The sequence below is a fragment of the Colletotrichum acutatum genome, assembly GCF_030867785.1.
Source record: "Colletotrichum acutatum strain CBS 112980 chromosome Unknown BDZ83scaffold_200, whole genome shotgun sequence".
Taxonomy (NCBI): Eukaryota; Fungi; Ascomycota; class Sordariomycetes; order Glomerellales; family Glomerellaceae; genus Colletotrichum; species Colletotrichum acutatum.
Window position 1 is genome coordinate 1 of NW_026849194.1, and position 27118 is coordinate 27118.

Below are 27118 nucleotides of genomic sequence, written 5' to 3' on the forward strand. Positions count from 1 at the left end.
TGGGTATCTGCGATGATCAGTTTCTCCTTTTCCCCCCGCAAGACTCGAATGAAGACTTTAATTGGCCAAAAAAAATAATTGGCTTACTGTTGAGAACACTTCGTAAGATGTCGTGATGACAACGGAAGAGAATTGTCGTAAGACTGCTGTAAGGTAGGTATTGTGAAGCATTGGGGATAGCAGAATGCGTAAACAAGATTCGATTGTGACGGAACGCGGATTGTTGACGGAGGGAAGATAGAAAGAAAAGGAGGGAAGGGAGGGGAAAAGAAGTCACGTTGAAAGGATTTTCTCTTGAGGTCGTTGATGGATGATTCACTCTGCCTATTCCATCATCGACCTCAGTGTCCTCAGTCCCCTTCAAAATTCGCCCATATCTGAAAATCCAGAGACCTAGATGCGGAAGACGCATGAAGCACAAGCTCACGTAGCTCCTACCTCTTTGGCATGCTGGTTTCATCCGGCGTCTGTCTTGCTTGCCTTTGCCTTCCCATGTCACATTGTCATCAAAAGAGGCTCACTTGCATATATCTGTCAATTAGGCGGACGACACAGGGTGAAGGCTCACAGAGACCAACGGCTGTCAGGATTTAAGAATGAATTGCTGAAATCTGCCGCTTTACTTGGCGTGTACTCCCTGCGCTGTGCATCTATCCAAATTGCTCCTTTGTTACTTGACCCCCTTATCATCCCTAGGTAACTTAAGCCCATCTAGAAGGACTCTGGCAATTACTTCCCCGATTGGTCCAAAGGAGAATGATTATTCTACAGTTCAGCAAGCTTTCTTCTAGAGCTAATGTCCTTGAAAAGCCACTTTGTGTAGCTTTGTAGTCATTATGTCGAGACCAAGTTCTATGGTCTTCTGCTCCACATTTCTAAACCCTTCTGGGCGTTATAGTCCCCAAAATACATGTCAAATTGGAAACAGGCTCGAGGAATGTTCGGCCACGAAGGTCAGCAGTAATGGTGAACATGGTGACATAAAGTAGGCATTAAAATCGTCACTTCCTGTAAGCGCACTCTAGAAATATCCCAATCTGGGCTAGGAGAGGCATCTCGTGACCCGACGTAGAATGTAGAAGTTGATCCCCGATTCCTGGCGTGTTCAGATGTTGCTAGGTTGCTTTGCTCAACTACCTTCATTGATAAGATAAGGTTTCCCTTTCACACCAGTTCCAAAACTTGGTTCTTAGAGACTTCTCCCCACTTGATCTAGGCTTCATCCCTTCGGCAATGTCTTCTGGGATACATCCAAACCTTCCCCACGGAATGATGTACGAACCAGACTTCTCTACCGAAACGTCGGGGGAACAAGCGGCGAAGAGCTCACTATATGCGCCATGTCTAGGTCCTTTGAACACGACACCCTGAGACTCGATTAGCTTTGGGACGGGAATTACCATACCAGAGACTTTTAGACATACCATGACGACGCTCATTGCTGCTGGAGCGTGTCTCTGCAACTCTGTTTTGACTAGTCCGGGGTTCACACTCTGTCCCTCAAGTCAGCATGCGTTGTATGTGATCAAAAGGGGGAAATCAAGCTTACCACAGAGATGATGCCATCATCCTTCACTCGCCTTGCAAACTCATCAGCAAGAAAGACGCAGCCGACTTTCCCCTGCATGTAATCGCTCATAGAGTCTCCAGAGAGCTTCGGCGCCCCCTTGGCCTCATCCCAGATCACACCACCCTTGGGTGCTCCAAGCGATATCATACTCGCGACCCAGACCACTCTTACGCTCCCTCTTGGCATTCTTTCCAGCCGAGCGGTAGCTCGAAATCTTTCCTCCAGACACCTCGTTAGAAGATACGGGCCGAGGGCGTTTGTGCCAATCTGTAGCTCGTGGCCTTGGGCGGTTGTGCTGCCCTGAGGCGGCATCATGACGCCGGCGTTGTGTACCAGGACATCCAACCTCGACTCCTTGGCAAGAAAGGATTCGACGGCTGGTTTGACTGTTGTCAGATCTGCGAGATCGAGCACGAGCGGCTCGAGCTTGCCATTGCTCGATGGATGTAGGGCTTTGATGGTCTTTATTGCCGTGACTATCTTCTCACTTGAGCGGGTCGCGATGTAGGTCGTCGCGTTAGCTGCATAAAGGATCTTGCCGAGTTCTAGTCCAATGCCAGATGCTCCGCCGGTGATGATGAACACCTGTATCCTGTCAACTTCGGGCCCTACTTTTTACAATATTTAGCAAAACACAACGTACCCTGCCTGCTTGGTCTGGCAAATTCTGTTCTGTGAAGGTGGGTTTGGGTGGGAAAAGCTGGTTCAGGTTACGATTCAACATTGCGGATTGCGGATGAAGTGATAGGGCTAGAATCAAATGTGGTGACTAGAATAATGCCAGATGTGAGGATCGGGCACTCAGTACTCAAATTTCCCAATTCTCTGATGCCGGACTACATTTGACCTATCTTAGCTCACGAGCTTCGCGAGACTGAGTCTATATAAGCGTCAGGCTTTCTCAATCGCTCACAGCACAGCACATGTGTCGTGGTTTTTTTTTTTTTTTTTTAGTTAGTACTTCCTCGTAAGCCATAGTGGCTTACAAAATTACAGCCCCGGCCTTCAGCAACGTCGTGACCGCACAATAATCAGAGGTGCCTACAGCCAAAAACAGACTCCGGATGGGCTATCGGGCCAAACTCTTGGCTTGATCCGACAGCAGGCAGGATTCGGTAAGGCCTAAAATCGGGTTGATGCCAAAACCGACCCGGTTCGGGATTAATGCAGAAAAATTGCCCTGTAAACCCGAGGCCACCGGGTCCGGACCAGCGCCCCACATGTGAAACCCGCGAAGGATTGCGGAAGGATTCAACATCAATAATGTTCCTCACGACCACCGGTGACGAAAATGCCTCCTAAAATTCCGCTACGTGTGACTTGTCAAAGAGACTGCAATGATTCAGCCGCAAAATTGCGTCTTCGATTGAGAAGGCCCTCTTGATGAAGGAGGCCTCATTGAGCTTCATTTAAAGGTCTAAGCACGATCTCGGGGGAGGCGGCAGTCCATATTTAGGTAATTAGTTGATGCCACTGCGATGAAGTAGAGTTTCGAGATCAAAATTGCCCTTTTGAAAATGAATGATGGTGTTATTGCGGATTGTATTCTATGAGAAAAGCGACACGGTCAACGGTACTGTCTCAAGACAAGACTTCGAACCCTGCAGAGCCTTTACCACAATGCAATTTCCAAACCCATTGTCAACTGATTGAAAAAGAACCGCAGTTCTCTTGATGTGAAAACAGTACAAGGCGAATGATTTGTCAGGTGCGAAAGCAAAGCGGAAAAGAATCAACGGTCTTCACCCCTGCTGTGCCCAGGCGGCAACGATGATCCAAGGGCTAGGAATTCGGGGCAGCGTCAGTGAGGGTTTAAACTAGATGCGAGGTCATGGCTGTAAACTTACGGGGCGCGGGTACCTAAAGTGTCCCAGACAGTGGCGATAATAGCCAATTGTCAATGGTCTTCGCCCAAACATCGCTGACAAGCTTTACGCGGGTCAACTTCTCGAGGTCGGGTGGCGTCTCATCGATCACCAGTGTATCATGATTTCTGCCCGCACGGTTCCCCAACCTATTTTTGAGGGAGAGTAACAGTGCACTCCTTGTCCAGTAGGTCATGAGTTGAGTGTTGGCCCGACCTAACCGGCGAAGTTCGTCACGGTCCCAGCTAGCAATGCAATCTTCCTTAGCAGTGAATATTGAATAGCCAAGTGTCTGGTCATATTTGGTGCCGAAGGGTAAGTCGGAGCCTCTTGCGTCGCAAAACCCGAAACGGAGACGTTCGAGCTCCTAGTCGACTTTGGCCTTCAAAAAGACATCATCTCCACGACAGCGCAGCCGACGAGAACGTGGATCAGACGAGGCGATGCTGATATCATCTCCATGAAGCTTCTTAAAAGGCTCAGCGTCTTCTGTCAAGACTCCAATCTTGATTATGCTATCCTGGGTCTTCCTGACAACAGCACGCGTGGGTTGAGGAACTGGCGTATCGGTGTCCCACTTTGAAAATGCCAATTCCCAGATTTTGGCTCTTGCAGCCTCTTGCGCTTCCGCTGTATCGAGACTCCACAAACGAGAACACTCGTGGTGTCTTCCCATCCAAATGTCGGGAATTCTTTTCTCCGTCGCTGTCAGATCATCATAGCATTTCAACGGCCAGCCGACCTTGGCTCGCTGATCGGATGGGAAGATGACCGGATGTAGTGTACGAATGGCATTGTCGGAAGTTGTATGAGAGATTGGGGATGGGAGAGTGGTTGGCGGCATGGTAGATTGGTTGTTTTGGGCTCCACAGAGAGCGTTGTGAGAGGCTGAAAGGTAGAATGGTGAGCGTCTAGATCTGTGAAGAAAGCGTTGAATTGGTGTGTTGAGTGTCGACCGGCTACTGACTGCTACTGCTGCTGTAATATTGCCGAATGATGCAACGGCCGCGATAATCGTACCGACGGCGGTTTGGGTGTAGGGGAAGTTTAAAGATTTGATGCAGTGGAAAGAGAAGAACATGAAGTTCAAGCGTGTATAAAGTGGGAAATGATGAGAAGGAGGCGAGAGAAATTGGGAAGGTGGAATGAGGGGTGGGTGGAAAGGTGAGAGAAAGCGGAAGGTGAAAGGAGATGTGTGTGTGAGAGAGGCAAGTGAAGGCGCATCCAGGCTCCTCCCCTTCAGGAATCCAAGCTCAACACCGACACAAATCGTACCATAGGCTACCTAAATATTGTGTGAAATCTGAAGAACTGGATAGTAGACCTTGATAACAAGATGGAAGACAAATGTGACCATTGTTGAAGAGCAATGAGGCGTATAACATGGAAAATATTCAACCCGAGCCCGCCAGCCTCAGCTCAGCGCGAAAGACTTTCAGAACCGGATGGCAATCACAAGTCTCGAACTCCTTTCCTGCTTCTTTTTGGGATGTGTAAAGTCAGCAATATCACCTGCCCGCCCACGCCCCAATCCCGGTCTCTCATTCCATCCGTGTCTTCATCGTCGTCTTCACCGTCGTCTTCACCGTCGTCTTCACCGCCGTCTCGGCCCCCATGAGGCGCTCTGGTTCATTCTTGTCACCAAGTGAGTAAACACCACGAAGACCAAGTGACCTAATGGCATCTACCTAGCAAGTTGAGAGAAGGAAGGTACCTCGACCGGGCTCTCTTTGAAACCCCGGCGAGACGCGCATGTTCGAGCCATGGACCAAGGCTCGATGGGGCCTGCGAAAACAACCAAAAGTCCAATATGAAGACGTACGCGTTGGGTACCGTATCTTGAGAAAAGAAAAAATGTGTTTCATGAGAAGTGGGAGGCCGACTCAAGCACTTCTTTCAAGGGAAGGGTCGCCGATTTCAAGAAAATGATGACGCGAAGTGCGGACACCTGGCGTGTTTTCGAGTAACATAGTTGAGGCCTACAATGATATTTTGGCGTGTCCCGGACTTCGCACCTCTCGGCAGATAGATCACTGCGCTGGGCATGTGGATGAGGAGCACTAGTCTGAGATTAACTTCGCGGTACTACCAATCAACCCCACATATCTCGACGGCCTCCCGCGTTGAGTTCTGCATGTTTCAAACAACCTCATCGTATTGGACAGGGTGGGTGTGCTCGAGACCGCTATTCGAGCCTACCGGGAGCTGTCATGTGTCGGATATCGTCCTGTTATCAGCTTTTTGCCGAAAATCTTCACTCAGCATGCCGCGAGCCTGTAGTTCCAAAAGTTCAGATTCTTTCACTAAACTCCATTTCGTCCTTTAATCAAGTACTTTGTCACCTGTGAGAGAGGCCCCAGGCAGAAGGCTATCTAATGGCATTGCCGGGATGCCCTATCATTGAATTGTGGAGCATGATATGATGAAGGTGTTTCCCGCAGAGATAGTTCTGAGGCCTACAAGAATGTGGAAGATCTCCAAGCTTTGATACCTGCGCCATCGGCAGCTACTAGCTCTTGTCAGGTGAAGCGGAACGTAATGTGTGTCTTGGAAGACAGCGGTATGGGTACTGAGTACGTATAAAGAGATATCTGTCTATTATTAAACAGATCATCCCAGCAGCTCCGTACTTTTGTATAATTGAATCAATTCCTTCACCTACAAACCTTTGAATTCATCAGTATCACTACACCAAATCAGTTCCATTACATCTACAGATCTAAGCAAAATGGCAGACCAGACAAGTGTCTATATCTATCATCACGTTTTTCTACCTCCTCAACTGCCTCAATCAGATGACTTCAGCCCGATCAACGAAAGTGCCTTACTCGAGTTCGTCCACGACTCTGTTGCCGAGTTTCGAGAGTACGTTCCTAAGAGCCAAACAAGCTCCGTGAACACTGCCATCGGATTGATGCAGGCCATGGCTCGTCTCCATCAGCCGCTGGGAGATACTGTCGCCATCGATGAATCTGAACTTCTCCAAATTCTTAAGGATTCCGGAGAGAAAGGTGTGTGGTGCCCCTTCACCCCGATTTTCCAACACTAATAACTCTCAAGGGCCTATTGCGAGCACCTTTTCTTTCAACGTCAGAGTCCAGAATGCCGGAGTTCTGATCACGAGGGTCTATGAGGGGATTAGCGTAGAGGCGTTCGAATTGTCTCCGACCAACGAATCAGTCATGTCTACAAAAGGTCGTCTTTGCAGAAGCTTTCCCGGCGTCGGAGTTTCTATTCCTCTCAAGCGTTTCGTTGAGCCAGGGTTCCAAGAGGTTTTAGCTGCGACTCTGGCGAAGATGAGTTCCCAGGCAATTGATGGGACCCAACCACGCGCGAAGAAAGCGGGCCAATTCCTCAATGAAAGCCGCGACACAGCCAATCCCGAAATGATCACCGAATTCATGTACTCGTATCTTCTCGCCAACGGAGAGGCTCTCGCCACAACACGAATTCTGAAGAATACTCGCGAGGAGGTCAATTGGAGTAGTGCTTTGCTCCCATGGCATCGGTCTTCAACTTGGCTGCTCATACGTGTGAGCTTACAACTCCTTTTTACCCGGGCGGCCACGGAAAACAATTCGCATCATTGCCTGTACAAGACATTCATGGCCTTTTTAATGGCCAGAGCACTTGATAGCGCTCTGGCCATCGGATTGCCGTCTGATATGTTGCTCGCAATGGTTTCGAAAATGTCCAGGAGGCTTCTCAAACTCCAGGCTCAGCCTGCCCCGGCTGCAATCGACTTCGTGAAGGAAAATATGTGTCTCGCGAACAAGGTCATTTCTGAGCGATGGACTCGTCTCCAGCAGCATGACTCTCCTACTCTCGGTCCCAAGTTAGACCTTCTACGAACATTGGACTTCGATCGAGACTCCATCATGCGCCTTGAAGACCTCGATTCATTTCTCAGCACTCTTCGCAATCGCACGAGCTCAGCCACGTACCATGAATTTACACCCTCCTGGTCACTGGTTAGCTACTGTCCGTCCGAGCTGCAGCGGGCAATACGCACCCCCGATAACGAACACCTCCATATTCACTTGATCTGTTTCGAACGCTGGGTTGAGATGCATCTTCAGTCTTGGCTTCAAGAACAGCTCAATAACGCATCAAATGACGCATGCTCAACGATCCGGCATGCCATGGAAAGCTACTATGGGTCTGCGAGCTCATTCTATGCCGAGAATCCTGAGACGACGTCTATCATGCTGTTGACAATGTTGGAGCTCTGGGTCGCTTGTGACAAAGCTGCAGTGCGACTCTGCCCGCTTCTGGCAGCGTTTGGTCATGAGATTTCTCAAGGTCCTTTTCAGAACTTACTGCTTCCAACCCATGGCCAAATGGTGAGGCTTCGAGACGCTGAGTTGTACTTGAACCAACGGCATCGCAAGTCGTCTGGCCCATCTATATACAACGAATGCAAAAGCTCGAGCTGTTTCGCAGCGCAGTTCTTTGACGATTCGGATTTGCACCAACAGCTCAAGCGTCGTATCGAAGAAAAGGCCACCCGAAATCGAGAAGCTAAGAAGCAAGAATTTCGAAAACTGAAGAGCCAATATGAGTCACTGATGCAACGACATCGGAACACTTCCTGCGATTATCACCAAACGTATTCAAGGGAGATCTACACATACGTCGACGTTCATAGCCATAATTGCTTACGATGTTCTTACAAAAAGAAAGCTGGCAAGCTGAAAATCGATATTCACGAGTGGCCACTGCCTAGGAACGTGACTGCGGCGAAGTCTACAGTGTTCGAGTTATCGGTCCCAAAATCATTCGGCTACTGGCGAGAGGCTGGCATGTTCATGCTATTCAACGTTCTCAAGGTACACATGATTACATCAAAGCGGCCCCGTGCACACTTTTCTCTGAGAAACTATCAAGCTCTTTCGAGCTTCTATCAGTGCAACATCGAGTCACAGCACATTGGACTTCTGTCCCAGGACAAACCTCACATGTCAACGCATAGAAGATCAGTCTCCGTGGGAACGGCTACTGAGGCCAGTGTCCTACTTGACAATGGTTTGAATCTCGCCTATTTCGACGACAGAAGAGGTTGCTTCATCTCGTCTTTTGATTCATCAGACGAGGTGGCTGATGCATGCACATATCGCTTGCCAAAGCCCTCTAAAGCTTTGCAAAAGTTTCTCTTTCGCCCCTCGTCAAATCCAAGCGGCCCGACTTCCAACACAGTGGTCGCAACGCTGCAGGACTGCCCCGAAGGAATGACACTCGAAGAGTACAAGGAACTTGCTTCAATTCCCCTTGGTCACAGCATTCAGTGGATGAACATCCTTCGTCAACTCTTTGCGTCGACTGTGGATTTTAAAAAGAGGGAAACAGGGCTCATAATTCAACAGTGCATCTATCAAGCTGGGCCGGAAGGAGAAGATGCTTTTAGAAGCTCTCATTCTATTTGCCGAAAGAATTCCTTTACAAGCATCATGTTACAGGGCGTTGCAGAAGCAATGCAGCGATTCAAAGAAAACTGGCAGTCGTCAACAGCATTAGCGTCATTGACGGCAATATCTCGTCGTCTGCTTTCACTGTCTCAGCATGCGGAATTACAACAGAAGTGTCTTGAATGCTTAGCGGAAGCAAGACAAATTGCATTCGCATGGGCGCGCAGCCTTAAGGTCATGAGTCAGAATATTTCTGGCGACAAGGAACGGCTCAACCTGCAACGTCGATCGCTAGAGGTGGCGTTGATATGCGCGGACTCATTCAACGTCGATGAGAATTTCCAAGAGGGAATCTTTTCGACGACTCAGAGCGCGTCGATCTTCTTCCAGTGTTCGTTCGCCATACAAGAGGGCTCGCAGACACTCTTGGGCACTTCGGATACATTTGTTCGGCAACTTTATTGCCGTTGGCAGAAGACTTCCTTGTTGCACTGGGGCTACTTGGCCAAGATGATCCTGTCTCGCAACAGCTGCGCACTTGACGATGCCATTGCTGCAGCATGGTCCGTGTACGAGCCTAGCCATGAGTGGAGTGCCCTGTCAGAGAAGCACAGCTCTTGGTTGACCAGTACCACTACTTCACAAACTGGCCAAATGGCAATCACCTACAACCTTATTACTGGAGAACTGTTAGTGAATGGTGTCCCGCTCGATCATCTGCCGCCGAGTTACCTGAATCATCTTTCCTACCAAGGACTGTTTGGACATATGTCTCTGGAGATCATGCCAACATCGATTCGAGGGATGCGGTTCTCGGCGAAACGACAGTATGCGGGTCATGTGATACACTTGGGCATCGGTCAGGATCTCAGGCACGGAGAGTCTGACCTCTTGGTGCAGGCTTATCACAATAGAAAACGGTTTGATTTGATCCCAAAACGCCTTCTTGTGGGGAAATTTCCCACCGAGTTTGTCGACGACTATGTCCATTGGTACGACTACGATAGGAACTGCGTAGAGTTCTGCCCAAAAGCGAATCCATGGAAACATGATCAGTCGCACTGGAGACTTGTCCCAGCTCCTGAACATAGATGGACGCTTGCGAAAGATGCCACATCTTTGATAGATGTCAACAGTCAATCCGCCATGGCAATCTCCACGATTTTCCGCCCACTTGAGGACCAGTACTCGATCCATATAGTTCATAAAAAGACTGATGCATCCTTATTCGTGGACCTCACCAAAGCTCGACTCGAGTTTACATACCAGTCTGGGAAGACATCGTTGATGTCAAGACAATACCGAGGGATGTCCGTGGACGCGAATCAATCCATCGGTACTTTGGTGGGCCTAAAAGACAAGCTCGTTCTGCGAGTCGACCAGCCTTGCCATGCTGCCATCACTCCTGCCCGCAAAGTTCTCATTCTTGAGGGACGTGTATCCCATCAGAAGTCCGGGGAGCATGTTCAGGTTTGCATCGAGAAAGGCAAGGCAGCTGGCGTGCACCAGTACGATGTGGACGTGAGACTAGGAAGGCTTGTACTGAAAGGCAACCTACAAAGCAAACTGTCCCTATGCTATCTTCATGCCTTGACATCATTTGCGATACCAGACCCTTTGACGGGCAGAACTGGGACAGAAGAAGCTCTTAGCATTCTCGACTCAGCGTCTATACGGTCTTTCAACGTCCTTACTCGCGAGAATCTTGCTCTGCTAGGCCAACTTGCCGAGCTGACGCCGAGTAGAAAATTCTATCCTGAGAATGAACGCGTCATGCAGACTGTTGGATGGTCGCGGCAATTGAGCTTTCTGTCTCAACATGGTTTATTTCACGAGTCTGTCCGCTCCATTGTTCAACAAGCAGAGGAATTGAAGTTCTTCTATCCTCAGCTATATTGCACTCTACCAGAGCTGAACAACCCAGATCGGTTTCTCCTCGATCGTGATAGCTTTCGTTCGTCGGCCTTCCGAGTATCTGGATTTGGTGCTGAGAGTCGAAGCCTAGAACATGACGATACTGGCTATCAGGCAAGAGATCGACGCAGCTCACAGCGACAGTCCCAGGCATTCATGGCAGCCAGTTTATTATCCCGCCAGAGCCCGTCTCTTGTCAAAGCCTTACCCCATGAACTCAAAGGCTCTTTATGGGACTTCCTACAGAGTTATGGTCCAGTAAGTGGTTGTGCTCACGCTTTGCCGACTCAGGAGATAGCCTACAATCCCGAGCTTTTATCTAAGACATCTCAATTCATCGCACGCAATTTCCTGACAATGAAGAGGTCTTTGAGATGGGACGTCAACAAATACCGCCTGATGATATGGCTGGCGACAGTGGCATTCTTCAACGAAGCAGATATGACCATCATCCAGACCCTGGCTTCATTTCACTCGAGAGGCGAATTTGCAGAGATGGTGTCACCGGTGGCAGGCCACTTTGATCTCTCCGAGGGAAAGAGTTTTGTCGCTACGAGGATTCGAAGCTGTCTCAAAAGCAATCTCGTCCCGCTATCGCAATGCCCCGAAGCCAATATGACGCAGAAAGAATCAGACCTGGAGTCATATTGGGAATTCAGAGAACGACAGGAAGAACAATACGGTCGGGAAACAACGAAGGCCGTCGCAGTCCTGGAAGAATTGCTTGGGACACAGTGGCCTTGTAGTGCTCCTGCGATACCACGGCATCACCCAGACAGGAAACATTGGGAAACATACGTCCGCGGGAATGAAGCCCTCCGTGGCATTACATCGTTGTTCGAGAGTTGGCACGACAATCTTCAATTTGACGCCCATCTTCGCGCTATTGCTGACCTCCTACCTTACGAGGTCAGACCTGTGCTGCTCATGGAGCCTAGGTTTTCAGCTCACGAGGTGTCTTCTCACCTATCGGCTCGAAATCAGCGATGCCTAAACGAAGATGATTTGTTCCGAGAAACGACACCACGTTCCGTCAGCGAGCGCCTCGTCATCCTGGATTACGATTCTATCTTTGAGAGCCAGAAACACGCACGTGAGATTGCAGAGGAGTTCAAGCTTCCGAAATTGCTCTCCAGGCTGAAGAATAGGCAACTTGATCAATACGAAAGGCAATACGTTACTGGACTGAGGGCAAGCTTCGAGGCTCTGCAGCTTCACCAGTCGAACGAGGTGTTCACCAAGCCATATTGCGAGGCGTTGATCCCCACTTTGTTGAAATACTTTCAAAAGTGCAAAGGTCATCTTCAGAAACTTCACAATCTCGTCGTGATCGCTCTTTTTGGTCAGAACGGTGGCAATGCTGCCACGAACATCCACAACTTTTACCAACGGCCAAGGTTTTCAACCCTTTTATTTCTGCGAAGGCTAAATCACTTGCATCGAGATAGCACTCCCATTGCTTGGAGGAAGTGCATTGTTCAATATGGGATTGCCGTTACACAACTTCAGCGAGCCGAACGCATGCTGGCTTCCTCCGGCGATGCCGTCGCATTGACGAACGATCTACGTAACTCTGGACATAGCAACTGGTCCCCTGAAGACCACCCCGATACCCTGCTGTTGGAGATTGACAATGGAATCATCGTTCGAGATGTTCAGGCACGGATTGCTGGCCAGATGAGGGACCCTCCAGCAGGGCAGAATGCAGTAATGCAACTGAACATGGGGGAGGGGAAGTCTTCAGTGATTCTTCCCGCGGTTATTGCCGATACCGCCAACGGATCACAGATGCCGAGAGCCATTGTGGCTAAAGCTCAATCAAAACAGATGGCTCAAATGTTGGATGCAACGCTCGGGGGTGGTTTGATTCAACGACAAGTCTTTCACATGCCGTTTTCAAGGGCGCTCAACATCGGTCTTTCTGAAGCCAAGACCATTCACACACTCTTCAAACGGTGTATGAAGTCTAAGGGCGTTCTTCTCATTCAGCCCGAACACATCCTCTCCTTTCAGCTCATGGGGGTTGAAACCGCCATCGCAGGCAAGGCCGATATCAGCCAGTCTCTGATTAGATCGCAACATTTTCTCGACAAGTTCTCCCGCAACATCGTGGATGAGAGCGACGAGAACTTCAATGTCAAATTCGAACTAGTATACACGATGGGATCTCAGCAGCCAGTAGAGCACAGCCCGAACCGGTGGGTGTGCATTCACGAAGTTCTTGGGGTGATGAGAAGATTCCTTCCGGCGGCCCGGGAGGCCGATCCTACTTCGATCGAGGTGTCTAGCTGCCGCAACGGCCGCTTCCCTCGGACACGCATCTTGCGTGAAGGCGCCAGGGATACTTTGCTCAATCTTGTTGCGCGCCATCTAAGTGAAGCTGGCTTGGCTGGCCTACCAATGAGTACTCAGTCACGCTCACTCCAGCAAGCTGTTTACACATACATCACCAAGTACAACCTAACGTCGGCGGAAGCATTAGAGGTTGAGTCATCCATGATTTGGTCACCAGCCACCAAGAACACCCTTCTTCTACTCAGAGGGCTCATCGCCTGTCAGGTCTTCAGTTTTGTATTTTGTCAAAAGCGATGGCGGGTTGATTATGGGTTGGACTACACGCGCGAGCCGGGGACTAGACTCGCAGTGCCGTACAAGGCCAAGGACAACCCAAGCGCTCGATCTGAATTCAGTCACCCGGATGTCATCATCACGCTCACATCGCTAAGTTACTACTACGGCGGATTAAATGATGCGCAGCTTCACCAGACTTTTGAGCACCTTCTACACTCTGATCAGGCAGACATGGAATACTGTGTTTGGGTAGAGGATAGCGAACAGTTGCCGGTATCATTTCATCAGCTATCCGGCATCAATCTCGATGACGGTCAGTGTGTCAGACAGATTTTCCCTTGCATCCGCTACGCAAAGGGAACGATTGATTACTTCCTGCAGCACATTGTCTTCCCCAAAGAGGTGAGGGCATTTCCTTATAAGCTTTCAGCCTCGGGCTGGGACATCGGCAAGGAGACAGCGAACCCAACCACAGGCTTCAGTGGAACAAACGACTCACGTGCTTTCCTCCCCCTGAGTGTCAAGCAACTTGATCTTCCCGATCAGAAGCACACGAACGCTCTAGTACTGGAGTATCTTCTTCAGGACGAAAAAATTCTGTGGCGTTGATGCCATTGAAAAATCCAGCATCAAAGTCAGATGCAGAAACTCTCTTGGAGATGGTAGTCAAGCTGGATCCTCCGGCACGGGTCATTCTCGACGTCGGGGCTCAGATTTTGGAACTCGACAATATTGGGGTCGCAAAACGATGGCTCGAGATGACGGTGGATAACGACAAAACGCAAGCCGTCATTTTCTGCGATGAGGATGATCACATTTGTGTCGTTGACCGCAAAGGACGGATCGAAGGTTTTCAGACCTCGCCTTTTGCCACTCAGACTGACGTCTGTCTTGTTTTTCTCGACGAAGCTCATACTAGAGGCACGGATCTGAAGCTACCGGAGAGTTATCGAGCGGCGGTGACACTGGGAGCGAGTTTGACGAAGGATAGATTGGTTCAAGGTGAGCGTTTCTGACCAATAACATATCATGTGGATGCTCGCTAAGAAGGAATCAGCTTGTATGCGAATGAGGAAGCTGGGAAAAGGTCAGTCAGTGGTATTTTGCGTCCCAGACGAGATCAATCAGAAAATGTCTTCTGCCTTTGATCTCAGCAACAATGTCTTGCAGGTGGATCACATCCTAGAGTGGTCCATCATGGATACATTCAAAGACTTACACCGTGGGATATGGCTGTGGGCGAACCAAGGCCGTCGCTATCAAAATCAGAAGTCTCTCTGGGAGGAAGCAATGATGGACGACGCAAAGACCCTGAGCAAGAGACACGCAGAGAACTTTCTGGAAGAAGAAGCGCAGACACTTGAAACACGGTACAAGCCTATCTGCCAGCTTGTATCAGAAGTTGCACATGAAAGCGACAGAGACCAAGTCGATGGTATTACCAAAAGATTACTCCAATTTGGAGGACTCAATCCGGAGTCCACCAGCTTTCGAGAAGAGCAAGAGAGAGAGCTGTCACCAGAAGTCGAGCAGGAAAGAGAAGTTCAGAGACCACCTGCAGCAAAGCCTGCACGACACGTCATACACCCTGACGTCCGCGCTTTTGTCTCCCACGGAGTGATCAGAAGAGAATCAGAGGGATTCATGCCTGCCTTCAAGTCTTTCGCAGAGACTAGTGCTGCCAAAGAGTACGACGTCAGCCGGATCCCACGGGGCCTCTTGGTCACCGCAGACTTTGCCCGGACAATCGTCCCTTTACACAGAGGCTATGTTTCAGATCTCTTCCAGAGGTCAGTCCAATGGATTTTGACCAGTGTGTCAAAGACAGGGAGAATTACGGTTGCTACGATCATCAGTCCCCACGAAGCCCAAGAGCTTTTGCCAGAGATTGAGAGATCTAGCGTGGTATCTCTTCATATCTATGCCGCGCGACCGAATCTGGGCTTTCGACCTTTGGATAGGTTAGATCTTTACGTGATTCCGCACCAACCGGTTGTCCGGACTCCATGTCATCGACTCGTCACCGAGCTCAACCTCTTCTCTGGTCAACTTTATATCAAGTCGATGGATGATTATCGAGACTTGCGGAAATTCCTTACCTTGGACTCGGAGGACACACATATGGATACCACAGGTGGTCTCGGGGTTGATTCAAATGATATCATGGATCGAGGATCCCTCGTTCAGTTCTTCAAAATGATATTGATGAAAATTCGAAGGAACTGTGAGTCGATAGACAAAACGCACGTTGGACGAATACTAGACCAGCGGGCCTTGGATGCTTCGGACCTAGAAAAGGAGAAATGAACGTACGCGATAGATCCCAACCCGGATTGGAGAGAAGGATGCAACACCGTACGCCGACTACTGGTGTCAGAGTATTTAATAGATTTGATGGTCTTTTTTCACTTAGAATATCTACTTACAGTCCGAATTTACACATCGCCTTATCTCCAATCTTCGGGAAACACTTCAAATGGATGACTGACACTGGCCTGCAATCAAAAACACCACTTCCCCGTATCGAGGATTCAGGTCAAGCCCTTTTCTATCATTTCTATGGAACCGATCATTTTAACATCAAAGATATCCCGTTGCTTGAGTCGGAGCCTCCTAGATCGACAAAAAGCCTCCCACATCACTTTTTATTTGCCAGCCTCAGTACATCTAGCCCATGTCCATTCTTATGTCAGACCCGCTTTCTATCCTGGTCGTATTCTTCCTCCACCCAAGAGCTAAAATTCAAAATTCCGGGATTCTCTCGCTTCGCGGCCGCGACATCGACCCCAAAACCATCAGTGTAGAACCATCTGTACATGGCACCAAACTCGGGGATCATCCAATGGAGGAATCTGACCAGGAACTGGAACGTCTCTGGGATCTCCGCCCCCTTCTTAGACTTGAAAATGGCACTGGCAGCTTCCAGCGTGAGCTCGTCGCCAGCCAAAGGAATCTCCTTGCCAGCGAATTCTTGGGGTTGGAGGAATGCCTTTGCAGCGGCTCGTCCTACATCCTTAACAGAAACCAGCTGTAGAGGCTTATCCTTGACTGCGACTCGCCACGATGTAGCCATGATCTTGATGCCCATTCCCGGCTCCATGTTTTCCATGAACGCAACAGGTCGGAGGATGGTCCAATCCATCTTGCCGCGCGCCTTTTCGACTAGGTGGTGTTCGATGCGATGTTTGCTGACAAAGTGAGATACACTAGGGACGTAGTTGTCGTATGAGCCGTCTCCGCCTCGGTCGATGGAGCTGTATGTGAAGAACTTGATATTGTTGGATAGAGCCGCATCAACTAGCGCCTTGCCTTGGGCTTCTTCGAGCTCCGCCGACGCTCCCTTGCCGATGGCCGTCTGGATGTCCGTTAGCAACATAAACCGATTAGACCAGGATTCCTACACGTACTTGTACACTAAAAACACCCCAAATCTCAGTATGCGAAGAGCTCAAAGCTGCTTTGGCGTCGGAGAAGATAGCGGGGACGTCATTGAGGTCGCCTTGAATGACGATAACCCCACGAGATGCCAAGATTTTGGCCTTAGAAGAAGCAACGTTGCGAGTAACAGCAATGATTTTGTAAGTGCTGCCGGTTTCTGACTCTAGAAGCGCATCAATAACGGCGCCGCCTTGTTTACCGGTTGCACCAGTGACCAGGATCGCCCGACTTGACTGAGAGTCGCTCGACATGGCTAGATAGATATTTTGTGGGTGATTCTTGTTGAGACTTGGTAAGACTGCTTGCATGTATTGTTGGTATGTGATAGTAGTGGTAGTATTGTATGATTTGATATGAGATGATATTAGAGTTGTTGATGATTCTGCAAGGGAAATGGAAGACAAGGAGACATCATCTTTCTTATATCTTCAAACCATCACGCATGCAAACCCAGTTTCACTCTCGAATTAGACCAAATGCATACTCAAGCTCGCCTCTTCGCTTCTCGCGACAGCTAAATCGCCGGACTTCTAGATGATTGTTCATCAATCTTATCTCGTGGTGGTTGCAAACGAAAGGGATGCTACCCCTGGCCTAGTGTAGTGAAGCGACAGGTCTCGCGTGCCGGGCAAACGGACAAAAGCGCGTTTCTGCATGCTTCCTGTCAGCTTAGAAATCAGCACACAATGCTGTTATTCTATTGGCTGACAACACCACAGGAGAATGACGCTGCCCGCCGATGTGCCATTCCAGAGTGTCGGGGATTCGTCAGCTGCATGGGCAACATGAGTCTTACCGCATGCAGACGCTGTAGCTGCGGGCTAACCCGATCGCTCGAATAGGGTATCGGTCGAGTGTCAAAAGGGTAGCTTATATCGACGTGCATACAGCTACTTGTCCTACCTGATTATGGGTCTAACGGCTCAGCACGATCGCCTCCGAGAGCTCTCACGTGCAACCAAATCATGAAAAGTAGATGAGTTACTACTGGTGGGATAAGACTAGGTGAAGAACAATATGTCTTGTCAGCGCTTGAAAGGATCTAGCAGCAGGGCAGGTCATTTGCAAAATCAAAGAGACGACATGAACGTAGAAATATGACTAAACAATCAGAAAAGCCCTCCAGAAGTCTTTGCCCCAAACAGATTCACCCGCATTCCAGCAGCCTTTGGAGTAGAACACTCCGTCCCATTCACACAGACATTAAAGCCACAACAGTTGTCAACCAAACACACACCACCTCCAGTACAGGGAGATGTCGAGTTACACTGATCATACCCAACGCATCTACCCGTCCGGAACCCAATACCCCCGCCCTCCAGAGTCTTGCCGCAGAGACAGTCAGAGTCAGGAATGGAGGCTTCGGGCGGGTAAAACCGTTCCCCATCTTGAACGATGCACGCGTTTGCATTCGGGCAGCATGCAAGTGCTGTCGGGTCCGTGACATTGCGCTCGTACTCTGAGCCTGTTGAGGGTAGGGCCGTTATGTTTGCGAGAGAGATGGGTGTTGTGGAGGTTCCGGCCGTGAAAGTGAGGTTCAACGTCTCAGTCGAGATGAGGGAATGGCAAACTTCAGATTTGATAGTTGTGACACCGTAGCCCTCAACGATATCACCTAGACCCGATCCAGAGCCCGAAGTTGAGTTCTTGAACGTTGCGGCCGAAAAGTCATAGAGATTTATAAAGCTGTCAATGACAGACAGAATTCCGCGACCCGCATCAGAGCCAAGTTGCAGTCCGGCATCAATGAAGGGCTGGAGAAGCTGGTCGACGTTGACGACGCTGACGAGTTGCTGGAAAAGCAGACTCCACACCGACGTGAGGGGTGGACAACTACCAACCAGAGAACCCTGCGTCAAATGATCCAGGGTCTGTTGAACTGACGTCTCACACTCCATGGAATTACTCCCGCTTCCCGGAAATGCGCAATTCGCGACGAAGTCTCCTGTAGCACCTGGGAGGACGATGCATTGAGTATCACCTAGCGCGACTGATACCGGAAGATCGGCACGAGCAGGATTTCCGCACTGGTCTTTGAGATGGAGAGTGATGTCGAATGCGTCCTGTGCCATCTCGGCCAACGTCCCTTTGAATACTGGAAGACGACGCGGATCTGTGCCGTTGACTGGGATATCAGTAGTGTTTGTACAGGTGGAATTCGTCAAAGCGTTGAGCTGCTGGAAGAAACCAGAGATAAAGACGTCAATCTTGGGCGAGCAATTTGCGGAGGCAAAGTGTAAACCGTCGCTGTCGATGGAAAGCACGTTACCGGCTTTGTCAACGATTCCAAGTCTTGATGGATCGGAGACGTCGACGAGAACTGGGTTGGTGGCATTGTCTACGAGACGGAGGTACTGGACGGAGTGCGTAGTCTCATTGAGGTAGAATGCGTCGATATATGGGGGAGTACGGTCGGTGACATTCAGGAGTGACTCGTGCAGTGATGCTGTCGGGGTAGGAAGGGCGTAGCACGAAGTCGCGTTCTGCGCAACAACCACTGAGATACCAGTGAAAGCTGATTCGTAGCTTGAGGTTGAGGTCGCTGAGGTACTTGCCGACGCAGATGGAGAACTAGTCGTGGATAATGAGCTTCCCGCTGTCGGGGCTGTTCCATTGAGAGTGCTCACGAACGTGGCGCCGCCGGTGAGGATAACGGCTGTCGGTGTTACTCGACTCGAAGAGCCCTGTGTCAGGGTACCGAAGATGGTTGAGCCTCCGATCACTGTCCAAGACGAGGCAATGCCCCCAATAACGCTCGTTATGACAGTTGCGCCGGGTGGGGGCTGAACCGGCGCAGAAGTTGGGCTCGGAATTGGACTGATGGTCGAGCCTCCGATTATCGTCCATGAAGAACCAACTCCCCCGATGACGCTGGTAACAACGGTCGCACCAGGTGGCAGATCAGATGCAGCAGACGTAACTTTTGGCACTGGACTGACTGTAGAGCCTCCAATGACCGTCCATGAAGAGGCCACACCTCCGATGATGCTTGTGACAACAACTGCGTCCCCAGTTGTGGTCGGTGTAGGAATAGTGCCGGTGACATTTGTTGAGTTCACGATAGTCGAGCCTCCAATAACAACCCAGGTTGACCCGACCCCTCCTACCACACTCGTGATTACCGTGGCGTCCCCAGATACCGTTGGAGTCGGTGATGTGCCACTGGGGTTTGCGGAGATGGTAGAACCTCCGATTACAGTCCACGACGAAGCAACGCCATCAATGATGCTGGTGATTACAGACGGGGTAGCACTTAGGGTCGGCGAACCAACTACCGTTGAACCCCCGATAACCGTCCAAGTTGAGCCAACACCACCGATTACGCTTGTAATGACGCTGAATACTCCGGTCTCTGTTGCAGATAGAGTCGGAGTAGGCATTGGGACTGTGTTCCCGTCTGACGGAAACCCGACAGTTGAGCCTCCGATCACCGTCCAGGTAGACGCAACCCCTCCAATGACGCTCGTGATGATGCTAACCTCAGCCGTCTGAGATGGGCTCGGCGTGGATGTGGGTGAAGCCGATTTGGGGGAGCTGACAATCGTTGAGCCACCTATCACGGTCCACGTTGAACCTTCCCCATTGATGATGCTTGTGAAGACAGTGAAGGCGCCCGGGATGGTTTCTGAGGGAATCGGAGGTTGAGTAAGTGTGCTGCTGTTGGCAAGAGGACCACCACTGGTGCTTCTGCCGAGAGTGACGACCCAAGTCGAGGCCACGCCGCCGATGTCACTTGTAATTGTGGTGACTGCAGGTGGCATAATGGGCGTACCGATTGTCACTTGTTGGCCAGAAGTACCAGTAGTGCTAAAAGGCCAAGACAGACTCCAAGAAGAAGCTCCATCAGGCAACGTGTTTGTGAGACTGCTGATCGAAGACGATTCAGGAGCCCCAGTGATGGTTGTCGTAACCCCGTTGATAACCGACGTGGTTCTCCCCATGGTCCAAGTCGAACTCGGCTCAGATTTGCCCCCGGAAATCGTCTTGACTGTCGTATAGTTCCCGCTGGTAACCGTAGTGACTCGCGGCACCGCGCCTGTAGACTCAACCGTCCTTCCAGATTGTGTGGGCATACCAACGGTAGAGTCCCCGATCAACGTCACAGTCGACACGAACTCAGTTGCAGTCCCACTAGCTTGACCAGTAATAGTCTTCGTCGTGGGAGACGGGGCGGGCCGACCACCACTGTCGCCATCGCTCACGGACGGAAGACTCTGCGCGATGCTCGTGTTTGGGATCTCGGAGCTATAGATGTAGATTGTGCTGACTTGCGTTTCTGTGACTTTGACTGTGGCGGTAACCTCGCCCCAGCCACACGTTGAGACTGTCTCAGATGGGATAGCTGGACCAGGGAAAGAATATGAGTAGCCCCCGTCGAAACTTGCGTGGGCGGTTGGGATGCTTTGGGTATCCGAGGCTGCCGTGGTTGATGGTGCGTCACTGGCTCCGGGGTCATCGGTTTCAGTAGAGTAGTCGACTGCCGTCGTTGCCGTCGCATTTGCATGGCAAGGAGCTCGAGGTGTTGGGTCGAGACTTAGAAGACAAGAGCACTGTGGCATATTGGTCCTTGATTCTTCACAATCAACAGGGATTGGTATGGGTAAAGTGCAACTTACCGCTGATGATACGGAGAGGGCAGGATAACTCGTCGGAATAGGATCTGGTAGACTCAGCGTGGCAGTGGCTTCGGCAGAGTTTAGGAGCATGGAGCAGTACATCGTTCCGTTGTGCCGCACCATGGCGCGAAGGAGGTTGTCGCCGTGGCATCCATCTGCCACAACCAACGCTGCGCTCCCTGCGAGAAGAATGAGAGATGAGAGAAACATGATAACAAATGATATCGATGTTGAAATTGAAAGACAAAAAGGGAGCGACAGTGGTCAGACTGAGAACGAAAAGAGGGAGGGATTGAGCCAGTGTTGAGGGCGGAGACTGTCGAGCTTCGTCGGCCTCTGGTCCCATTGGGGTTGCTCGTCGCTTTTACCTCCTGTACCTTAGGTCTCCCGAGACCTTTATACAGGATGTAATGAGCTTGACTCACGATACCCTCACGTGTCGCAAGTTGGGTATCCTGTGCCGCTATTCCGGAAGCAAACCACAACGCCGAGACAAGCTCTAGCACCGGACCACTCATCCTACCTAGGCGGACCATTGCCTCGGTGAGAGATTGGGAGACAGCAGTCGCATCACCACGAAACAATATACCCGTGATGCCATCGCTTCCCAGATATCGATCATCAGAGCATCACACTACCACTGACTAGCTATCGTCCGACACCGGGCCCAGCTCCTCCGCGGTACACTACAGCCACCTCGTGCTGCTCAGCTGCATGCGCATCCGAGACCGGCGCGGTACGCCGTCGAGATCATGCAGGTACCAAACTGACAGCACCGAGCTGCAAAACGCCTCGTATTCAATCACCTTTGTGTCTTCGATAGGCTTCGATTCCTGTGCACGAGGCCCATTTCCATCATTCGTTACATTAGGCTGGTAAACGACTGTCGTTTCAGCCATCCTCATCGCTGAGCTCACGATCCACATCTCGTGAGAGTTGAAGTAGTGCTCTCGGCATGGGTAGGGGTATCCTTCGCCAAGCGAATATTGCTGATTCATATCTCCTTATGAAGCGGAAATTCGACCAAAACCTTGTGTCTTCTCGTAGAATGAGACAGAGAAGAGTTGATGAGGGGATAAGATCACGCACATGAGGTTCAACAAGACTGACCCAAGAAGCGAAAGGCGACACAAACTAAAGGTAGCAGTGGCCACCCACAACATTAGAGCAGGCTCAAGTCTGACAAGATGCGTAGAACAAAGCCAAGAAAGCCTCCAATTTTCTTTTCAATCATTACATCCATGATGCGCCTCCCCTCGTACAGTCATTATACCGATGACACACCAAGAACCGACCCATGGCCACCCCAAGGGGCCAACAATATTAACAGGCATGATCAACTGAAAACGCGCGCAAAATAGCACTGAACCCATCATTCGTAAGACTCTCCCCTGTTCTCTCTACCCATATTCCATCATCGTGCCATCGTCGTCTGTTGCGTGGCTTGCTGAATCTGATCTTGACCCTGACCCTGCACGCGTGTCCGCACGATGTAGTCCTGATTCTCGATCGTCACGCTCTTGGTCATGTGGTTCACCTTGTAGACACCAACGAGACGGGCGGCCAGCTCGAACATGTTGTTTCGGAGCGAAATGACAATGAACTGGGCGTTCTTCGTGCGCTCCTTGATGTAGTTGGCAACAATTGAGACCTGGAAATGACAAAGTTAGCAAGGATGAATCGCGGCAGGAACCAATAGCGAGGGTATGAACTTACGTTTCTGAAATCCAACGCAGCATCAATCTCGTCCATGACGTACAGAGGCGTCGGCTTGTAGTGATGCAGAGCAAAGACAAGCGCCAAACTGCTTAGTGTCTTCTCACCACCAGACAAGTTGCTGATGTTCTTCCATGACTTCTTCGGGGGCATGACACTGAAGAGGATACCTTCGCTGAAGGGGTCCAGGGAGTCGACCAATTCAAGCTCGGCGTTACCACCCATCGTAATCATTTGGTACATCTCCTTGAGGCGGAGAGAGATGGTGCTGAAGCCCTCCATGAAGCCCTCCAGCCGCAGGCGACGGAGTTCGTCGCAGCGCTTCTTGGCGGCGTCGCGTTGGTCGACGGCGGTCTGAAGGTCTGATGAGCGGGCGGCGTGCTCCTCGACGCGGCGGCGGTACTCGGCGAGAACACCGAGATCGACATTGACGTTTTGTGTCTTCTCCTCGAGGGCGGCAATTTCCCCCTTGAGTTTCTCCTTGCTCATGTCCGCAAGCTCATCAGGAGTGTAAACGGGCAGCTCGAGTGCTTGACTGCTTGGCTGAGATGGCAGCTGAGACTCGTCAGACTCTCCCTCCTCATCCTCGTCCTCGGCTTCGGCAGATGGTTGGGAGATCTCGCCAGTGACCGCGTCCTGGGTCACTGTCTTGTCACCATCGGCTTCTGCATCATCCTCTCCCTCGGCAGCTGCCGGTGCAGGGGTAGCCTTGGGAGCAGGGTTGGAGGTGCCGGTCAAGTCGTCCACATTCTGCAGCACCAGCTTCGACAGCTTATCGTTCCAGTACATGAGTCTCTTCTGGTTCTCAGTCAGGACCTTCTGGTTCTCCTCAAGCTTATTGCGCATCTCGATCTCGCTGGCTCGAGTAGCATTCAATTCGGCAGTCTTTTCATCGAGCTCGGCCTTGAGGGATGTCAGCTCTTGTTTCTTAGCTGCCAAACTCTCCTCGGCCTCGTCGACTTGGCCTTGAAGAGACTCGGCCTTCTCGCCTTGGTTTTCAATCTCGTGCTCGAGCTTTTCAAGGTCGCGAATAGCCACCTCAATGTCCTTGGTGGCCTTGGCGTGGTCTCTCTCAAGCTTAGTCTTTTGCTTCTCAGCCTTGACCTTGCGAACTTCGGCGTTGGATGTTTCCTCGTTTTGAGAGACGATCTCCTCCTTCAGAGAATCGACGTTGGCTTTCTGAAGGCGCAACTTCTCACCACCAACCTGCATGATCTTGTCTTGGAGAGCCTTGATCTCTTCCTCAACTCCAGATGTCTCGTCATGGAGCTTCTCAACCTCCTTGTTGAGCTTAGCGATCTCCTTGCGAAGAGCCGCGATACGGTTGTCATCTGAGGCGGAGGGTTGGTGCTCCTTGCTCAGCTCCTTGATGCGACGATGGGCATCGGCCAAGTTCCTAGCCGCGCTGTCAATCTCGAGAGTGATCTTCTGCATCTTGGTGTCGAGCATAGGGATCTGATCGTTGAGTTCGCGCACTCTTGTCTCAAGCTCGCGCTGCTGCTCCTGGAAGTCTTGGAACTTCTCCTCGAGAACATCGCGGTCTTCCTCAAGCTTCGAGACCTGTTCCTTGGAAGTCTCGGCAACGAGCTTCGAAGACATCAGACCTCGCTTGACAGTTGTACCACCACCAGACATGGTACCAGACTTGTCAATCAGCTCGCCGGCCAAGGTAACCACACGCCATCTCCTGGCGCCGTAAGCGATCCTGTTGGCTTGGGCCAAGTCGTTGGCCACCAGGGTATCTTGAAGGGCGTGGTAAAATGCTGGGCGAAACCTCTCCTCCTTGGGGTTGACCAGGTCAAAGAGGCGAGGCGCATTCTCGGGGGTTTGGATGGCGTTCATGTCTCGAACTCTCAGCTTGTCCAAACACATAAAGTTACCACGACCCAAGTTGGTCTTGCGAAGATACTCAATACATTGCTGACCAGCTTCGACGGTGTCGGTGACGAAGTTGTCGAGGGCGCCACAGGCCGTGGAGATGGCCACATCGTACTTTTGGTCAATTGCGCCCAGGTTGCCGAGTCTTCCGTGGAACCCGTCGATACGACCGGACTCGCGCATGCGCATCAGAGCGGTGAGAACGTTGCCTTGAGTCTGCGTCTTAGACAAACTTGAGCGAGCCTCGTCCGCCTTCTGTCTGGCGTTAGATACCTTTGCGCGAATCTTGGGTTCGTGGGCATTGAATCGTGTCAACTCGTGCTCTGCCTCCTTTCTCTCTTCCTCCAGCTTGGCCTTCTCGGCCTGGCATTCCTTGAGCTCCTCAGTCTTGGCAGCGCGAGCATCCTCAATGGCGGCAATCTTGGCCTCCGTCTCAGATATGGCCACAGCACCGGCGTTGGCCTTCTCCTCGAGGATGTTCATTTCGCTCTCTGCAACAGCGATGGCTGATTGCTTCTGGTTGATTTTCTCCTTCCAGGGCTCCAATGACTTTTGCTTGACTGCAATCTGGTCGGAGAACTTTTGAGTCTTGCCCTTGAGGCCCTCACGAATAGTGGCGAGCTCCGCCTCCTCTTCTTGCACTCTGATTTCGAGTGATGCGATTTCTTGGGCACGGGTCTCGATCTCCTCGGCGCATTGGGCGATGGTCTCGTCTGCTTCGGTAGCGGACTTTTCGGCGTTGGCGATGGTCTTATCCAGCTTCTTCTGCTTGTCGTTGAGGAACTTCTTCTTCTCGTCAAATTTGACGCGCTCCTGCTCGAACTTGGCCATCTCCTTAACAAGAGCCTCGGTTTCTTTCGCTTGCGCCTCAAACTCCTTGCTTCCACGAGAGTATGACTTTTGGAGCTCCTTGATGACCTTCTCGCCGCCATGATGCTTCTCCAACTCATCGTCAAGCTGTGCCTGCATCTGACTAATTGCTTCCTCAGTAACAGCAACATTGTCGTTGCACTCGCCAATGTACAGCTGGTACAACGCAGACTTCTTTGTTGTGAGCTCGTTCTCGTCGCGGATGTACGCAATAGCCTTGTTCTTCTTGTCTTCGAGACCGTTCTTCTCCTTCTCAACGTGTTGAACGCGACCACTCTTCTCCATGCAGATTTCATTAAGAGTCTCCACCTCGGTGGCGGATTCCTCAATAGGCGTCTTGTACTTTGAAGTGCCGATGATATCCTCCAGGTATTCGAGAAGGCCATCGTCATGTTCGTTGGCAGCCTTGGGCTTCATCTGGGCGATGGACTCGACCTCACCCTGCAGAATAAGGAAACGTTTGTGGTCAAGATCGATGCCGCGGTCGCGAAGGAGGGTAGTAACTGTGGTGAAGTTGGAGGCTTTGCCGTTGATGTAGTATGTGCTAGAGTTGTTTTTGAAGGCTTTACGGGAAATGATGAGATCGGAATCGGGAATAACTTCATGTCCACCGCCGGGCTACGTATGGTTAGTGACTATCTACGCGCTTTATTTGACGCCACTAACCTGATCCATGACTTCCCTGAAGTGCACAGAGACCTCGCAGTGATCCAAATTCGGGTGCTGGGCTGAGTTGTGAATCAAGGCAGAAAGCTTGCCCTGACGCATCTTGCTTGCACGGAAGCCAAAGACGAACAAGAGGGAGTCAATGACGTTGGATTTTCCAGAACCGTTGGGGCCAACAACGGAGGAGAATGATCCGTGGAAAGGACCAACTTCCTGACGACCAGCATAACTCTTGAAGTTGGTAAGAATCAGGTAGGAGATAACCAGGCGAGGCTTGGGGGTTGTGTCCTCGACTACTGGCACGGTTAGGGTGCGCGACTTCAAGACAATGTCCATCGGCTTCTCCATGACGGTGTCCATCGCGCGGACAGGCTTAAATGTGGCCTGGGTCTCATCTGTAACAGGTCTCTGTTCGTTGACTGAAGAAGCTGTGATATCGGCGAGGGGCTCTGCATGTACCCGGGAGGGCTCGGGAGTAGCGGATGGCTTGCGTATGGATGCTGGTGTCGCAGACTTGGTGGAAGCTCTAGGAGCAGTGCTCATCCTGGGCTTTCTAGGAGAGGGCTTCCGGGCTGAAGATGGCGGCTCCTTCTTGCTAATGGTCTGGTC

At 50.9% G+C, this 27118-nt stretch overlaps 6 protein-coding genes across 6 annotated transcripts; 2 read left to right on the top strand and 4 right to left on the bottom strand.

Moving 5' to 3' along the window:
* Nucleotides 1-1139: 1139 nt before the first annotated feature.
* Nucleotides 1140-2294, bottom strand: BDZ83DRAFT_758074 (uncharacterized protein; the record flags this gene model as incomplete). Its single annotated transcript, XM_060514980.1, has 4 exons — nt 1140-1367; nt 1425-1493; nt 1550-2155; nt 2214-2294. The coding sequence occupies 4 exons, from the start codon at nt 2292-2294 to the stop codon at nt 1140-1142; spliced, it is 984 nt and encodes a 327-aa protein (XP_060358205.1).
* A 1422-nt stretch (nt 2295-3716) lies between these two features.
* On the bottom strand, nt 3717-4660 carry BDZ83DRAFT_171836 (uncharacterized protein). The gene has a single exon (XM_060501474.1). It carries the CDS (start codon nt 4514-4516, stop codon nt 3803-3805), a length of 714 nt encoding a protein of 237 aa, XP_060358206.1. The 5' UTR covers nt 4517-4660; the 3' UTR covers nt 3717-3802.
* Nucleotides 4661-6163: 1503 nt separating this feature from the next.
* Nucleotides 6164-13934, top strand: BDZ83DRAFT_768810 (uncharacterized protein; the record flags this gene model as incomplete). The annotated part of the gene is made up of 3 exons (XM_060515317.1): nt 6164-6446; nt 6583-6908; nt 7212-13934. 3 exons carry the CDS (start codon nt 6164-6166, stop codon nt 13932-13934), a joined length of 7332 nt encoding a protein of 2443 aa, XP_060358207.1.
* Nucleotides 13611-15770, top strand: BDZ83DRAFT_684581 (uncharacterized protein). Its single transcript, XM_060511242.1, has 2 exons — nt 13611-14327; nt 14383-15770. The coding sequence occupies exons 1-2, from the start codon at nt 13934-13936 to the stop codon at nt 15630-15632; spliced, it is 1644 nt and encodes a 547-aa protein (XP_060358208.1). The 5' UTR covers nt 13611-13933; the 3' UTR covers nt 15633-15770.
* A 244-nt stretch (nt 15771-16014) lies between these two features.
* Nucleotides 16015-17014, bottom strand: BDZ83DRAFT_724453 (nucleoside-diphosphate-sugar epimerase family protein; the record flags this gene model as incomplete). The annotated part of the gene is made up of 2 exons (XM_060512656.1): nt 16015-16680; nt 16733-17014. 2 exons carry the CDS (start codon nt 17012-17014, stop codon nt 16015-16017), a joined length of 948 nt encoding a protein of 315 aa, XP_060358209.1.
* Nucleotides 17015-17872: 858 nt separating this feature from the next.
* Nucleotides 17873-19378, bottom strand: BDZ83DRAFT_592859 (uncharacterized protein; the record flags this gene model as incomplete). The annotated part of the gene is made up of 1 exon (XM_060506573.1): nt 17873-19378. A coding segment is annotated over one exon (1506 nt), but the record flags the coding sequence as incomplete, so codon positions are not given.
* Nucleotides 19379-27118: the final 7740 nt, after the last annotated feature.